Source organism: Aquarana catesbeiana, linkage group LG06 (assembly GCF_042186555.1).
Source record: "Aquarana catesbeiana isolate 2022-GZ linkage group LG06, ASM4218655v1, whole genome shotgun sequence".
In the NCBI taxonomy this organism is placed as follows: Eukaryota; Metazoa; Chordata; class Amphibia; order Anura; family Ranidae; genus Aquarana; species Aquarana catesbeiana.
Genome location: NC_133329.1, coordinates 233,383,600 through 233,400,617, shown reverse-complemented (window position 1 = coordinate 233,400,617; position 17,018 = coordinate 233,383,600). Strand labels below are relative to the sequence as shown.

Sequence of the window (17,018 nt, the reverse complement as noted above, 5' to 3'; positions counted from 1 at the left end):
TGCCTAGGTTTGCTGGCTGACCTATGTAACTTTCCCTATAGAGGCCCGGGGGCGTACGCCAAGATCCCGGGGCCTACGCGGGCAACATGGAGGGTGTGGACGGCTGCTAGGCGATGTTATTTGTGACCGGATCAATGGTCCCCTGCACATCCACTGTGCGGAAATCCCACTTTGCCACACTTCCGCACCATCCCGGACCCTCAGGTGTGGGCCTGATATGGTATCACAACTTTGAGCCAGGTTATGCCCCGGGGAGAGTTGATGCCTCTCTCAGACTTGATTATCAAATACCATCTGTCCCAGTGGATGCGGTTTCGGTACCTACAACTTAAACATGCTGCTAGGGCTGAGTTTCCTCAAACGCCCCTCCTCCAAGCTGATCCTATTGAGGAACTCCTAACTCCTGGGGACCTTACTAAACCTCTCTCTACCCTATACAGTGCACTCCTGGGCAAAGACTCCCCCAAGATAGAGTGACTGTGGGATACTTGGCATAGAGACATACCCTTTTTAGACAAGGAGGGGTGGAAAGACTGCCTTGACTATGGCCCCAAGCTGGTAATAGCATCCAAGGACAAACTCATCCAGGTTAAATTCCTCCATAGAATCTACTACACTCCCCAAAAACTCCATCGCATATTTCCAGACAGGGACCCCATATGCCCCAAATGCAAAACTCAAGTTGGTACATGTTGGTATCACATTCTTCCACATGTTTTGGGACTGCCCCATCATAGCGACCTATTGGTCAGCGGTGTTTAGTGAAATTAATAGTAGGCTACAACTGTCCATTCAGACTCTACCAAAACTGACCCTGCTGGGGGTACACAAAGATACACAACACTCTCACAATCTGAAATTACTGATCTCCTATCTTTTATTTTATGCTAAGAAAGAGATTCTCCTGAAATGGATTGTCTCTTCCCCTCTGTCCCTCTCCTCCTGGGAAGCACAGATCGAGGCTGCATTACCCATGTATAGGATCACATACATGAATCGTGGTTGCCCTTGGAAGTATGAGAAGGTATGGGCTCCATGGATATCCTCCTAATATCCTTGGGCCTTATTCTCTGTGGTCACCGGGGAGGTTGGGATGGGGGTATAGTTGTTGGGGGTTCTACCCTCCTTACAGTGATGCATTGTTGTTTTGCATATTGCCTGACCCATCCTGTTTTCTGTATGTGACTGTGTCTACTTTGCATGTAGTGCTATGTACCGTGTCAATTGGTATACTGTAATCTACCCTTTTATGACAATAATGCACCTTTGATTGTTAAAAAAAAAAAAAAAAAAGAAAATGATGGGCAGGGATCTAACCCCCTTTCCTTCCGTATCATAACTGCCCATAGACTATTTTAGCTAGGATTAGTCATATTGTTTTTCTTGGAACTAGAAGGCGTTAAAAGCCTATGCCGTTCTAGGTAACATGGTAAGCATGCCCTGGATAGTCAAAGAAAAAAAAATAACTCACACCATCCCGAGTTTAGTGCATTATGGCCTAGCACAGGATATGCGTGTCATATCGGACTATCACTAGAAAAGCAAAATCTGTAGAGACTACCTGGCCCTGAGTGGTGCATATCTAAAGACAGTTTTGATTAAAGTAGGAATTGGTTAAAACCAGTGGTGGCTGGTGCTCAAATTTCTTGGGGGGCCAGCCAGCCATCCAACCACCTAAACACCTCTCCCCCCCATCGCTCACCGCTACCCATACACCCCCCCGGGAAGCTGCTGCAAGGGAATACTCAACCTTAAGGCAGGTCTCTGCTTTTAGAGATGAACATATGCCATGTACACTTGCACTGTAACTGTTCTCCAGTTAAGTCTCGACTCACCATGACAATGTACACCTTCTTTATAACTTGCATTGAGGAGGGACACACTGAGCCTTGTCCACATCCACCTGTCCAGTGTATCACCACTACATCACTCCCAGTAATGGTATGGGGTCCCTCCGTGCACTTTACTCTTCTGTGCCTGGGCACAGGCCGGGGGACCTCTGCGGTGTGAGTCCACTTCCATTGCTATGGGAGACAGATTACTTACCGAAAGCGTGCTGACAACAACTCCCTTCTGCAAGAGGCTATCCCACCTATCTCAGGCACACACTTAAAGACAGGCTGCTTGATGCGTTTCCTTTACCTTAGGTAACCACTTGCTTGCACCCCACATTGTTTTAACTCTTATGGAGCTGTCTTCATACCCCAATGTGTTTAATGACCCAAAACCGTAAACTATATGTGCCGGTATGTGCCGTTTTTTTGCATTACACCCCTTGAATTACTTCAAGGCCAGGCAGGAACAAGGTTTTGAAACTTTACTTGAAGTGCAAAAGGCACAGCTTGCTATGGGGGCACTCGGGAGGGGGAAGGGCCAGAAGCAATGGCGGGAGACCCAAGAAGAGGAGGATCGGGGCTGCTCTGTGCAAAACCATTGCACAGAGCATGTAGGTATGACATGCTTGTAATATAAAAAAAATAAAAATTGTGCCTTCAGAATCACTTTAACAACCAGCAAAAATGCATTCACATGCATTTTTAGTACTTTTTTATTGAAGCGTAGGCCGCATTGATGTGGGGGCTTCTAGGATAGATGCTTGTTTGGCATTAATTAAGTAGAACATGTTCATTCTGGAAATATCTAGTCTACATAAATAGCATTTAAGGTTGCACCGATACCACTTTTTTAAGACGGAGTACAAGTACCGATACTTTTTTCGCCGAAACTATTACCGATATTCTTTTTTATTGTCACGTGACAGTGGTACTAATGCAGCACTGATGGGCACTGATAGGTGGCACTGATGAGGCGTGGACTGTGTAAGTAGTTTTTTTTTGTTTTTTACAATTTTGTTTTTTATTTTTTTTTTTTATTATTTTTTTACAATTTATATATATATATATATATATATATATATATATATATATATATATATATATATATATATATATATATATATTATAATGCTTTCTTTTTTTTGGGGGGGGGGGTGGAGAGTCAGTGTCAGTGTTTTCCTTATTTTATTATTTTTGCAATTTTACTTTTTATTACATATTGCATATTTATTTATTACAATGTTTCCCTTTTTTACATTTTTTTTTATTCAACTCTGTTGGGAGGTAGGGGGGCTTTGGTGAGTCTCCCCTTTGAGAATTGGAAAGGAACTGAAGACACAGATTCCCCTGTCCCTTTCTCTGCAGCCTCAGCTGCACTGAAAATGAATGGACAGGAGACAGAGGCTCCTGTTCATTCATAAACTAAAGCATCGTAAACACAGTGTACGATGCTTCCGTTTACGGAGGAGCACACAGAGGGGGACCGGAAGAGGATGGGGGGGGAAACCAGAGGAGCACACAGAGGGGGACCAGAGGAGGACAGGGGGGGGACCGGAGGAGGACAGGGGGGGACCAGAGGAGCCCATGGAGGAGCACAGAGGAGGACACAGAGGGCAGCTGGAGGAGTGTACAGGGGATACTCAGGAACGATCAGTGCGGCGGCGGGGGAAGTTATAAGCACCGATCTCCCTGTGTGGCTTTCAATAAAGCAGCGGAAACCCATGAAGGGGAGAGTCAGCTGCTTTACTAAAAGCCACACAGGGAGATCGGTGATTATAACTTCCTCCGCTGCTGCACTGATCATCCCTGAGTGTCCAGGTATCGCATCGGGAGCATTTGCAGGAGTACAAGTACTCCTGCAAATGCTCGTTACCAGCACCAATACCGATACTAGTATTGCCCCGTACACACGGTCGGACTTTGTTCGGACATTCCCACAACAAAATCCTAGGATTTTTTCCGACGGATGTTGGCTCAAACTTGTCTTGCATACACACGGTCACACAAAGTTGTCGGAAAATCCGATCGTTCTAAACGCGGTGACGTAAAACACGTACGTCGGGACTATAAATGGGGCAGTGGCCAATAGCATTCATCTCTTTATTTATTCTGAGCATGCGTGGCACTTTGTCCGTCGGATTTGTGTACACACGATCGGAATTTCCGACAACGGATTTTGTTGTCGGAAAATTTTATCTCCTGCTCTCCAACTTTGTGTGTCGGAAAATCCGATGGAAAATGTCCGATGGAGCCCACACACGGTCGGAATTTCCGACAACACGCTCCGATCGGACATTTCCATCGGAAAATCCGACCGTGTGTACGGGGCATAACAGTATCGGTGCAACCCTAACAGCATTGTTTGTTTTCTAAGGATTTCAGCATTACTTCTGGATGATACACTAGCATATCTTTTTTTTTCAATCAAATTACACATACTGGCCATGTGGGCCTCAATAACACACAAAACCATGCAACTTTAAGACAAATTATACCATAGTCACCTTGTGATATCTGATTTATTGCTAATTTGGGAAATGACAACTACCGGTCAACACCATACACAAGGATGTTAGGAATCTGTCACGTGAGATATACAGTATGTGGCTGATATCATGGATCTTCTTTTTAGGGCTCATTCAGATGGCAGATTAGTGCTGTCACTCCTCCTCCTACAAGACCCTGTCTAGGATTGATTTAGTATATGCTTCTAGCTTTGCTCTACAATATGTTCAGGGCCTTACTGTGCTTCCCAGGGGTATATCCGATCACGCACCCTTATGTATGTCTCTAGCTTTGACCCACACCCCCCCAGTCCTCTCTCTGGCGGCTGTCCAGATTCTGGGAAAACGATGAGCGCTTACAGGAGCCCCTCACTGCCTCTATTTGTAACTATTGGACTGACAATTCTGACTCTGCCACCCCACCGATTCTCTGGAATTCCTTTAAGGCCTGGGCCTTGGGGGAGTTCATGACAAACATCTCTTGCCTTAAGCACCCAAGGCTACTGCACTAGAGGCTAAGTTTGTCTCTGCTCCAAGTGATGAACAGTATAAGACATGGCAACAGGCAGTGCGGAGTCTTTCCACTGCCAGGGTGGCCCAGACTGATAAGGCTCTCCTGTATTCGGCCCAGCGGGTCTTTGAGCATGGTGGGAAAAATGGGAAACTCCTGGCTTGGTTAGCCAAGGGTAACATACCATCTACTCCCATAGGTTCCATCAGAGATAGCCCTCACCAGCTTCTCACTGCGCCAGACAGTATCAATCATTGCTTCAGGGAATATTTTAAAGAGGTATATACCTCTCAGGCCAATTTCTCTGATTCTGCCCTTTCCTCCTTTCTGGATCCCCTGTCTATCCCCATCCTGTCCACGGAGGCTAGAGAGGATTTAGAGGCAGATTTTACTCTAGAAGAGGTACAGGTGGCTATAGGACATTTCCGGGGGGGAAAGGCCCCAGGGGCGGATGGACTACCGTCTGAATTCTACACAAATTTTACAGAACTCTTGGCCCCTAAGCTGACTTTGCTCCTCACTAACTTTGAAACCTTGGAGGCCCTACCCGATTCGATGAATGAGGCTATAATTGTGTTAGTGCCCAAGCCTGGCAAGGATCCACTGGACTGTGCATCTTACAGACCCATATCCTTGCTGAATGTGGATGCCAAGATTTTTGCGAAGGTCTTGGCCATCCAATTATCCAAAGTCATTGAAGACTTGATTGGAATAGACCAAGCTGGGTTTATGCCGGGTAAGGGGACTGACATAAATATTAGACGCCTTTTCCTGAACCTCACCCTCACACATGACAACCCAGGTACCAGAGTTATTGCCTCCCTCGATGCCGAGAAGGTATTTGATTCTGTTGAGTGGACCTATTTGTGGGAGGTTCTACATTGCTTTGGGTTTGGCCCCAAGTTCATCCACGGAATTTGACTATTATACCATGCACCTAGAGCTCGGGTCCGTACAAACAACTGGCTTTCGGATCCATTTAATTTATTTTGCGGTACACGGCAGGGATGCCCGCTCTCCCCCAGTCTGTTCGCCCTGGCTCTGGAGCCCCTGGCAATTTCGATCAGGAGTGCTCCGGATGTCCTGGGCTTGCGGGTGGGTAAGATGGAAGAGCGGCTGTCCCTGTACGCTGACAACGCATTGCTATACTTAAATGACACAGGTCCCTCACTGCTGGCTGCCCTACGAGTCTTTGATGAATTTGGGGGGTTCTCCGGCATTAAAATTAACTAGGCTAAGTTGGTACTGTTCCCCATTAATGAAGGTGCAGCCTCCGAGGCCCCCCTCTCCCCCCTGAAATGGGTGGAGGAATTCAGGTATCCTGGCGTATTGGTTACCAAAAATCACTTTAACTATGTAGAAAAGAATCTGACACCTGTCATGACTACCCTACATACAAAATGTTCCGCTTGGGCAGACCTGCCGCTTAACCTCCTGGGACGTATTAATCTCCTTAAGATGGTGATGCTGCCTAAGTTCAACTACCTGTTTAGGAACCGCCCTGTGTGGGTCCCTGTCTCGTTTTTTAGGGAGATTGATCGTTGTGTGGGTTTCTTTATCTAGGGTGGTGCGATCCCCAGATTGGCACACTCCACTTTGTGGCTGCCTGCTTAGTTGGGGGGCCTGGCCCTCCTTAATTTTCAAGTATACTATTGGGCCACGATGCTAGTATCGGTTCACTGGTAGTTTTAGGGCTCCAGATCCAATGCTCCGGTCTGTCTAGAGGCGAACTGCCTAGGTTTGCTGGCTGACCTATGTAACTTTCCCTATAGAGGCCCAGGGGCGTACGCCAAGATCCCCCGGGCCTACGCGGGCGACATGGAGGGTGTGGACGGCTGCTAGGCGATGTTATTTGTGACCGGATCAATGGTCCCCTGCACATCCACTGTGCGGAAATCCCACTTTGCCACACTTCCGCACCATCCAGGACCCTCAGGTGTGGGCCTGATATGGTATCACAACTTTGAGCCAGGTTATGCCCTGGGGAGAGTTGATGCCTCTCTCAGACTTGATTATCAAATACCATCTGTCCCAGTGGATGCGGTTTCGGTACCTACAACTTAAACATGCTGCTAGGGCTGAGTTTCCTCAAACGCCCCTCCTCCAAGCTGATCCTATTGAGGAACTCCTAACTCCTGGGGACCTTACTAAACCTCTCTCTACCCTATACAGTGCACTCCTGGGCAAAGACTCCCCCAAGATAGAGTGACTGTGGGATACTTGGCATAGAGACATACCCTTTTTAGACAAGGAGGGGTGGAAAGACTGCCTTGACTATGGCCCCAAGCTGGTAATAGCATCCAAGGACAAACTCATCCAGGTTAAATTCCTCCATAGAATCTACTACACTCCCCAAAAACTCCATCGCATATTTCCAGACAGGGACCCCATATGCCCCTAATGCAAAACTCAAGTTGGTACATGTTGGTATCACATTCTTCCACATGTTTTGGGACTGCCCCATCATAGCGACCTATTGGTCAGCGGTGTTTAGTGAAATTAATAGTAGGCTACAACTGTCCATTCAGACTCTACCAAAACTGACCCTGCTGGGGGTACACAAAGATACACAACACTCTCACGATCTGAAATTACTGACCTCCTATCTTTTATTTTATGCTAAGAAAGAGATTCTCCTGAAATGGATTGTCTCTTCCCTCTGTCCCTCTCCTCCTGGGAAGCACAGATCGAGGCTGCATTACCCATGTATAGGATCACATACATGAATCGTGGTTGCCCTTGGAAGTATGAGAAGGTATGGGCTCCATGGATATCCTCCTAATATCCTTGGGCCTTATTCTCTGTGGTCACCGGGGAGGTTGGGATGGGGGTATAGTTGTTGGGGGTTCTACCCTCCTTACAGTGATGCATTGTTGTTTTGCATATTGCCTGATCCATCCTGTTTTCTGTATGTGACTGTGTCTACTTTGCATGTAGTGCTATGTACCGTGTCAATTGGTATACTGTAATCTACCCTTTTATGACAATAATGCACCTTTGATTGTTAAAAAAAAAAAAAAAAAGAAAACGATGGGCAGGGATCTAACCCCCTTTCCTTCCGTATCATAACTGCCCATAGACTATTTTAGCTAGGATTAGTCATATTGTTTTTCTTGGAACTAGAATGCGTTGACAGCCTATGCCATTCTAGGTAACATGGTAAGCATGCCCTGGATAGTCAAAGAAAAAAAAATAACTCACACCATCCCGAGTTTAGTGCATTATGGCCTAGCACAGGATATGCGTGTCATATCGGACTATCACTAGAAAAGCAAAATCTGTAGAGACTACCTGGCCCTGAGTGGTGCATATCTAAAGACAGTTTTGATTAAAGTAGGAATTGGTTAAAACCAGTGGTGGCTGGTGCTCAAATTTCTTGGGGGGCCAGCCAGCCATCCAACCACCTAAACACCTCTCCCCCCCATCGCTCACCGCTACCCATACACCCCCCCGGGAAGCTGCTGCAAGGGAATACTCAACCTTAAGGCAGGTCTCTGCTTTTAGAGATGAACATACGCCATGTACACTTGCACTGTAACTGTTCTCCAGTTAAGTCTCGACTCACCATGACAATGTACACCTTCTTTATAACTTGCATTGAGGAGGGACACACTGAGCCTTGTCCACATCCACCTGTCCAGTGTATCACCACTACCTCACTCCCAGTAATGGTATGGGGTCCCTCCGTGCACTTTACTCTTCTGTGCCTGGGCACAGGCCGGGGGACCTCTGCGGTGTGAGTCCACTTCCATTGCTATGGGAGACAGATTACTTACGGAAAGCGTGCTGACAACTCCCTTCTGCAAGAGGCTATCCCACCTATCTCAGGCACACACTTAAAGACAGGCTGCTTGATGCGTTTCCTTTACCTTAGGTAACCACTTGCTTGCACCCCACATTGTTTTAACTCTTGTGGAGCTGTCTTCATACCCCAATGTGTTTAATGACCCAAAACCGTAAACTATATGTGCCGGTATGTGCCGTTTTTTTGCATTACACCCCTTGAATTACTTCAAGGCCAGGCAGGAACAAGGTTTTGAAACTTTACTTGAAGTGCAAAAGGCACAGCTTGCTATGGGGGCACTCGGGAGGGGGAGGGGCCAGAAGCAATGGCGGGAGACCCAAGAAGAGGAGGATCGGGGCTGCTCTGTGCAAAACCATTGCACAGAGCATGTAGGTATGACATGCTTGTAATATAAAAAAAATAAAAATTGTGCCTTCAGAATCACTTTAACAACCAGCAAAAATGCATTCACATGCATTTTTAGTACTTTTTTATTGAAGCGTAGGCCGCATTGATGTGGGGGCTTCTAGGATAGATGCTTGTTTTGCATTAATTAAGTAGAACATGTTCATTCTGGAAATATCTAGTCTACATAAATAGCATTTAAGGTTTCACCGATACCACTTTTTTAAGACGGAGTACAAGTACCGATACTTTTTTCGCCGAAACTATTACCGATATTCTTTTTTATTGTCACGTGACAGTGGTACTAATGCAGCACTGATGGGCACTGATAGGTGGCACTGATGAGGCGTGGACTGTGTAAGTAGTTTTTTTTTGTTTTTTACAATTTTGTTTTGTTTTTTTTTTTTTTATTATTTTTTTACAATTTATATATATATATATTATAATGCTTTCTTTTTTTTTGGGGGGGGGGGGGGGGGGGTGGAGAGTCAGTGTCAGTGTTTTCCTTATTTTATTATTTTTGCAATTTTACTTTTTATTACATATTGCATATTTATTTATTACAATGTTTCCTTTTTTTACATTTTTTTTTATTCAACTCTGTTGGGAGGTAGGGGGGCTTTGGTGAGTCTCCCCTTTGAGAATTGGAAAGGAACTGAAGACACAGATTCCCCTGTCCCTTTCTCTGCAGCCTCAGCTGCACTGAAAATGAATGGACAGGAGACAGAGGCTCCTGTTCATTCATAAACTAAAGCATCGTAAACACAGTGTACGATGCTTCCGTTTACGGAGGAGCACACAGAGGGGGACCGGAAGAGGATGGGGGGGGAACCAGAGGAGCACACAGAGGGGGACCAGAGGAGGACAGGGGGGGGACCGGAGGAGGACAGGGGGGGACCAGAGGAGCCCATGGAGGAGCACAGAGGAGGACACAGAGGGCAGCTGGAGGAGTGTACAGGGGATACTCAGGAACGATCAGTGCGGCGGCGGGGGAAGTTATAAGCACCGATCTCCCTGTGTGGCTTTCAATAAAGCAGCGGAAACCCATGAAGGGGAGAGTCAGCTGCTTTACTAAAAGCCACACAGGGAGATCGGTGATTATAACTTCCTCCGCTGCTGCACTGATCATCCCTGAGTGTCCAGGTATCGCATCGGGAGCATTTGCAGGAGTACAAGTACTCCTGCAAATGCTCGTTACCAGCACCAATACCGATACTAGTATTGCCCCGTACACACGGTCGGACTTTGTTCGGACATTCCCACAACAAAATCCTAGGATTTTTTCCGACGGATGTTGGCTCAAACTTGTCTTGCATACACACGGTCACACAAAGTTGTCGGAAAATCCGATCGTTCTAAACGCGGTGACGTAAAACACGTACGTCGGGACTATAAACGGGGCAGTGGCCAATAGCATTCATCTCTTTATTTATTCTGAGCATGCGTGGCACTTTGTCCGTCGGATTTGTGTACACACGATCGGAATTTCCGACAACGGATTTTGTTGTCGGAAAATTTTATCTCCTGCTCTCCAACTTTGTGTGTCGGAAAATCCGATGGAAAATGTCCGATGGAGCCCACACACGGTCGGAATTTCCGACAACACGCTCCGATCGGACATTTCCATCGGAAAATCCGACCGTGTGTACGGGGCATAACAGTATCGGTGCAACCCTAACAGCATTGTTTGTTTTCTAAGGATTTCAGCATTACTTCTGGATGATACACTAGCATATCTTTTTTTTTCAATCAAATTACACATACTGGCCATGTGGGCCTCAATAACACACAAAACCATGCAACTTTAAGACAAATTATACCATAGTCACCTTGTGATATCTGATTTATTGCTAATTTGGGAAATGACAACTACCGGTCAACACCATACACAAGGATGTTAGGAATCTGTCACGTGACATATACAGTATGTGGCTGATATCATGGATCTTCTTTTTAGGGCTCATTCAGATGGCAGATTAGTGCTGTCCTCTGTGCAAAGCCATTGACGGATGCGGGTACATCCACCTTGGAGCTGCATTCAGGCAGCCCATAGTAGTGAATGTACACACAGCACTGGCATGGACAAAATTACATGTCAAAGTTTGATATGTGGACAGGAGCAGGTGCAGGGATGAGTACTACACAGAGCCTCTGTGTTCTAATTCATGCACCTGCTCCCGCCCGCATTTAAAACTTTGACATGTGATTATGCCTGCATGCAGCTCCAAGGTGGGTGCACCCGCATCTGCCAGCAGCTCTGCACGGAGGATGGCACTAATCTGCCGTTTGAATGATCCCTAAGAATGCTAGTTGCTTGACTGTCATGCCGATCCTTTGGTTCTTGAGTATCTGTCACCAAAAAAGTGTGAACTAATACAAGTCAAGAACATACTTGTTCTTGGGAAGTAAGTCAGAAGATATTGATGCCAGCTCTGCGTGCCAGCCAGTGAACTAGCATTTTTAGTGGTAGGTCAACAAAGCGAGCCTCCTACTTCTTTCAAGACAGGTATTCTTTAAAACTGCTGACCCAAGCACCTTTATGCCCCATACACACGGTCGGATTTTCCTATGGAAAATGTTCGATGGGACCTTGTTGTCGGAAATTCCAACCGTGTGTAGGCTCCATCACACATTTTCCATAGGAATTTCCGTCACACAAAATTTGAGATCTGGATCTCAAATTTTCCGACAACAAAATCCGTTGACGGAAATTCCAATCGTGTGTACACAATTCCGACGCACAATGTTCCACGCATGCTCGGAATCAAGCAGAAGAGCCGCACTGGCTATTGAACTTCACTTTTCTCGGCTCGTCGTATGTGTTGTACGTCACCGCGTTCTTGATGTTCGGAATTTCCGACCAACTTTGTATGACCGTGTGTAAGCAAGACAAGTTTGAGCCAACATCCGACGGAAAAAAAACATGGATTTTGTTGTCGGAATGTGCGATCGTGTGTACAGGCCATAACAGTCATAGCCCTTGCATGATATGCATTACCATCTTTTTGTCAATTCTTCATTTTTACATTTGAAACTGGTTATAAACATCACAGAAACATTACCTAAACCTTTTTAAGTTTTTCTCAGAAACCCTGATGAAGAGGATGATGGGAAAAATTTTAGCCTTGATTAGCTCTTTTGCACATTCCAGTCCAACATCCAGTAAGCAGTGTTTATTCTAAAAAAAAGGAAATAGACATTTTGTTTGCTAATTAAATGAAGTGACAACATAGAATTAAGAGAACACAGAATAGGTATGAGTGAGCAGCCTTCCTATAACATTAAAACTGGGCAAAAAGTTTAGTGGTTGCATGCCAGAATTGCATGGATAAAGCTCACCGCAAATGATAATCATATTGTAGATCAGGGATATGCAATTAGCGGACCTCCATCTGTTGCAAAACTACAAGTCCCGTCATGCCTCTGCCTCTAAGTGTCATGCTTGTGGCTGTCAGAGTCTTGCTATGCCTCATGGGACTTGTAGTTCTGCAACAGCTGGAGGTCCGCTAATTGCATATGCCTGTTGTAGATGAACACATTACTGAAGCTAGCCTGCAGCCTATTCCTAGTAACTCTGTGCTTTTAAATTACTATGAAACTTATAGAGCATATGTATGTTGGCTAATATGGTGAAGAGAGTTAACCAATGGTCCCCAATAATCTTTACTAAGAAGTGTGGGTACACATTTATCAATAGATAACACAGCTGGACCAGGTGGAAAGTTGTATTAATATATTTAGATTTTTATAAAGAGCTCAAAACTGTTCTTGATAATAGCCCAGTGCAGAAGTTGAGGATGTATAGTATACAAGTAAAGAACTGTTTAGCAGATAAAAGATGTACCTTTATACTCCTTATGGACCAGGGATTTTTTTACATTTCCACTATGGGCCTATTTATATTCCAATAATTTGTATTACATAATTACCTATTTGCTACACCCTACTTGGAGGAACAAACCAGCATTTCTTTTAGTAATGTCGTTCTGCAAAAAATATTTTATTTTCTATGCAATCTATAAACAAAAAGACATTAAAAAATGACTAGTGTTTAAAAATTTGTTTTACTCTGCACTGGAACCATGTCCTGTGGTCTGATGAGACCAAGATAAACGTATTTGGTTCAGATGGTGTCAAGTGTGTGTGGCGGCAACCAGGTGAGAAGTACAAAGACAAGTGTGTCTTGTCTACAGTCAAGCATGGTGGTGGGAGTGTCATGGTCTGGGGCTGCATTAGTGCTGCCAGCACTGGGGAGCTACAGTTCATTGAGGGAACCATGAATGCCAACATGTACTATGACATACTGAAGCAGAGCATGATCTCCTCCCTTTGGAGACTGGGCCGCAGGGCAGTATTCCAACATAACAACCCCAAACACACCTCAAAGACGACCACTGCCTTGCTATAGAACCTGAGGGCAAAGGTGGTGGACTGGCCAAGCATGTCTCCAGACCTAAACCCTATTGAGCATCTATGGAGCATCCTCAAACGGAAGGTGGAGGCATGCAAGGTCTCTAATATCCACCAGCTCTGTGATGTCGTCATGGAGGGTGGAAGAGGACTCCAGTGGCAACCTGTGAAGCTCTGGTGAACTCCATGCCCAAGAGGGTTAAGGCAGTGCTGAAAATTAATGGTGGCCATGCAAAATATTGACACTTTGGGCCCAATTTGGACATTTTCACTTAGGGGTGTACTCACTTTTGTTGCCAGCGGTTTAGACATTAATGGCTGTGTGTTGAGTTATTTTGAGGGGACAGCAAATTTACACTGTTATACAAGCTGTACACTCACTACTTTACATTGTAGCAAAGTGTCATTTCTTAAGTGTTGTCCCATGAAAAGATAGAATAAAATATTTACAAAAATGTGAGGGGTGTACTCCATTTTGTGAAATATTGTGTGTGTATATATATATATATATATATATATATATATATATATATATATATATATATATATATATATATGTGTGTAATGCTATTGGTAACCAGTCCTGGTAGTTTTGGCTCTACTGATACCCAATAGGGTGACATGTGAATGTCCCAGATCCACTTGGTGATAAATGTCCTAGGCACATTCCTTCTCAGGGTGAAAGTCCTTTTTCCTGGGTGGTGGTGGATTAATTAAGGCACCAGTCACTTTGAATATATTTTAGATGTTTTAATAATGCACGTGCATGAAGAGTGGGAAGGAGGGTGGAGGGAACACAGAATACCTGAGGGTAAAATTAACAATACACAGTCTCTGGTCCCATACATCGTCTTCTCACTAATATCAATCCTTCTGTCACAAAACTTTGCTGGATGGAATACAACTCATAAATGTGTCTCCTTGTCAATGGAGGTCCCTGTGTATTCTCAGCTTTTAGAGTACAAGGCAGGACAGCAGTGGGAAGGTTCATGTGGTGCTTCCCAGCTTGGTCGGTCACTCACCATCCCTGTGGTAGGACAACCACAGCTTTGCTTCCCCAAAGGCCAGTAACACTTCACTTCAACAAGCAGCTTAGGGACACCTCCCATGACAGGAAATCCCTCAACACTCCATACCTCTAGGCCCTAAGGCCTGAGGCCTAGATAAGTGGATCACACAGACATCCTCTCAGGGAAAGTCCCTGGAGGGGAAGAGAAAGAGCAGGAAGTGACTCGGATAATTAATGGCTCTCCCAGCATGCACAACAGGCTCACCAGGACTGCTGATTGGCCAGGTATTAAATATCTATAATGTACAGTAATATCTCTAGCACACCCTGCTGGAGAACACTCAGCATGTGACTGAGAATAAACACTGGACACTTAGACCCCATACACACTATTAGATTTTCTGCAGATTTTTGTCCTCAGATTTATCAAAACATGTAGTGCAGGGGCCTGCCTGATTGCATACAAATTGAAACTCTTAAGATTTGACCTCATATATGGTTTTGGTAAATCTGAAGACAAAAATCTGCAGAAAATCTAATAGTGTGTATGGGGGTTTTAGAGTGCACAGCCAGTACACAGCTAAGCTGACTGACACTACACGAAATCCCTATATATATATATATATATATATATATATATATTCTTTCAATGATTATTGAACATATAGGAATTTTAAATCTATGAGTGTATATATAATCACCTTTAGTTGCACTGCCTTCATCATAGGGATGGGCCAATAGAAATATGTGGGGGTGGGAGAAAATGAAAACCAAAGGACAATAACCTTTCTGTTGAACACAACTCACATTTTAAATTCCCTTGTCTAACAAAAATATATACAAATTTGAAAAAGGCTGCAGGCTTGAACAGAAGAATCAATAGCCATGATAGCAGGTCTTAAACGGGTAAAATGTTCTCCTGGTAATGCAAAGTTAAAAAAGCCTTCTCTTCCACAGCTTGGCATGCCACAAGGAACTCACTCGCCTCTGCCTCTACAAGCAACACAACGCTGTCAGTGAATACCTTATGCATTACAGCACTAAAACATGCAGCACTTGGATCTTTGAGGTCAGGCAACAGCAGCTGATCATAAATAAGTGTTACCTATTCAGGCCCTGAAGATTTGCCAGTGTGAACTGCAGCATGAAATGTGTTACCCCCACACCTCATGATTACTGACATTTTTCCAGCGAAAGCCAGCATTGATTACTGTACCTTGGCAACAACAGCTTCAATATTAGCAGATGTAATACATTCATAGGTACTTGTGTTCCTCTCTCTGGAGTAGATAATAAGCTCACATTCATGTTTCTTCTGAAATTCAGCCTTTGTTGCGATTTCTAGGATGAAACACATTTATAATTAACATACAAATGTTAATCAAAGTGTATCTGTAGCAAAATGTTTTTATTTTTATGTTGGACGGACTAGGAAATAGGTAAAACCAAAGGCAGTTGTATTTTTTTTTATGCCTGTGTTCCAGAGACATGAAGGAACTGTATGATTTTTAGATTTTTCCCATCACTTTCTGTCTTTATGATGATATTAAAACCTGCGGAGGGGGTGAATCTCCCCAGTGGGGGCACAGCAATAAAAAACTAAAAAACTGAAAGAGGATTCTATGCTTTCTCTACTATATTCTGAACCAATCAAAAATGTTTGGGCCAGAAATACTATTTAATGTGATAAACTTCAAACAACTTATGAAAGATTCTTTATAAAATACATTGGCATATCTGGGGTTACATTGTTCCTTGTGTCTGCTTCAATTAGATTTCCACTTTTTATGTGAAAAGCTCTTGCTAACCATTTGCTTAAGGCCCAATGGAGCATTCAGATTAAATCATCCAAATTCATTCCCAATGCATACAAACGTTTATTTTTAAAAGCAGCCACAGCCTGATTAGAAAAGTCTGTCCCCTGCCCCCAGCAGCTTCGGAGTGGAGAAGCTTTTTGTGGTGCTTTCTTTCTTTCTGTGGATAAGCTGCAATCTCTTTTCAGGGTCTGAAACACCCCTACAGAGTCAGACCTATAGCTCTGAAATGAAGAACGCTTGTGCATCCTGTTGATTGGAGAGCTCTGGCCTCTGTAAATAGATCATTGCTTCTCCACAGAGAGGAAAGGTCCCACCAGGGGCATAACTAGCTTAAGGTATGTGCCCCACATCTAGTGCTGGGCATTCCTAGTTCCAACACCGCCCACAAATGCCCACCATTTTTTTTTTCTATTCTGCTGCCTATCTGATGTGCATTCTTTACTCCTGTACTCTCTGCAATACTCACTTCTGATCCCTGCACTCTGTGCATACTTACTCTTGACCAAGAGCAGAGTAGGCTCAGGTTATATTTAACCATACCCCTTCAAGCCCCTGCCACTGTAAGTGCAAGTGCTACACGCACCACATTATTACTTTCCTTAGGGTGACCAAGGGTGCCTCAGGTCTTACACAATCCTAGTTATGCCCCTGGGTCCTACTCTGCAGCTGCTGGCAGGCGACAGGGTTTCTGTTAAGGCTGTGGCTGCTTTAGAAAGAAAGTTATAAAGACATTATCCACCTTT

General features: G+C 44.5%; 1 protein-coding gene across 1 annotated transcript in view; it reads right to left on the bottom strand.

The window, feature by feature from the left end:
- The window catches only part of CARD11 (caspase recruitment domain family member 11), a 250,592-nt gene that overhangs the window by 24,714 nt on the left and 208,860 nt on the right, over positions 1–17,018 (bottom strand). Inside the window, exons 22-23 of the mRNA XM_073633053.1 lie at positions 15,675–15,799; positions 12,102–12,217 (exon numbers count right to left, since the gene is read on the bottom strand). Of these exons, the coding sequence (XP_073489154.1) occupies positions 12,102–12,217; positions 15,675–15,799 (241 nt within the window). The remainder of the gene's footprint in view (positions 1–12,101; positions 12,218–15,674; positions 15,800–17,018) is intronic.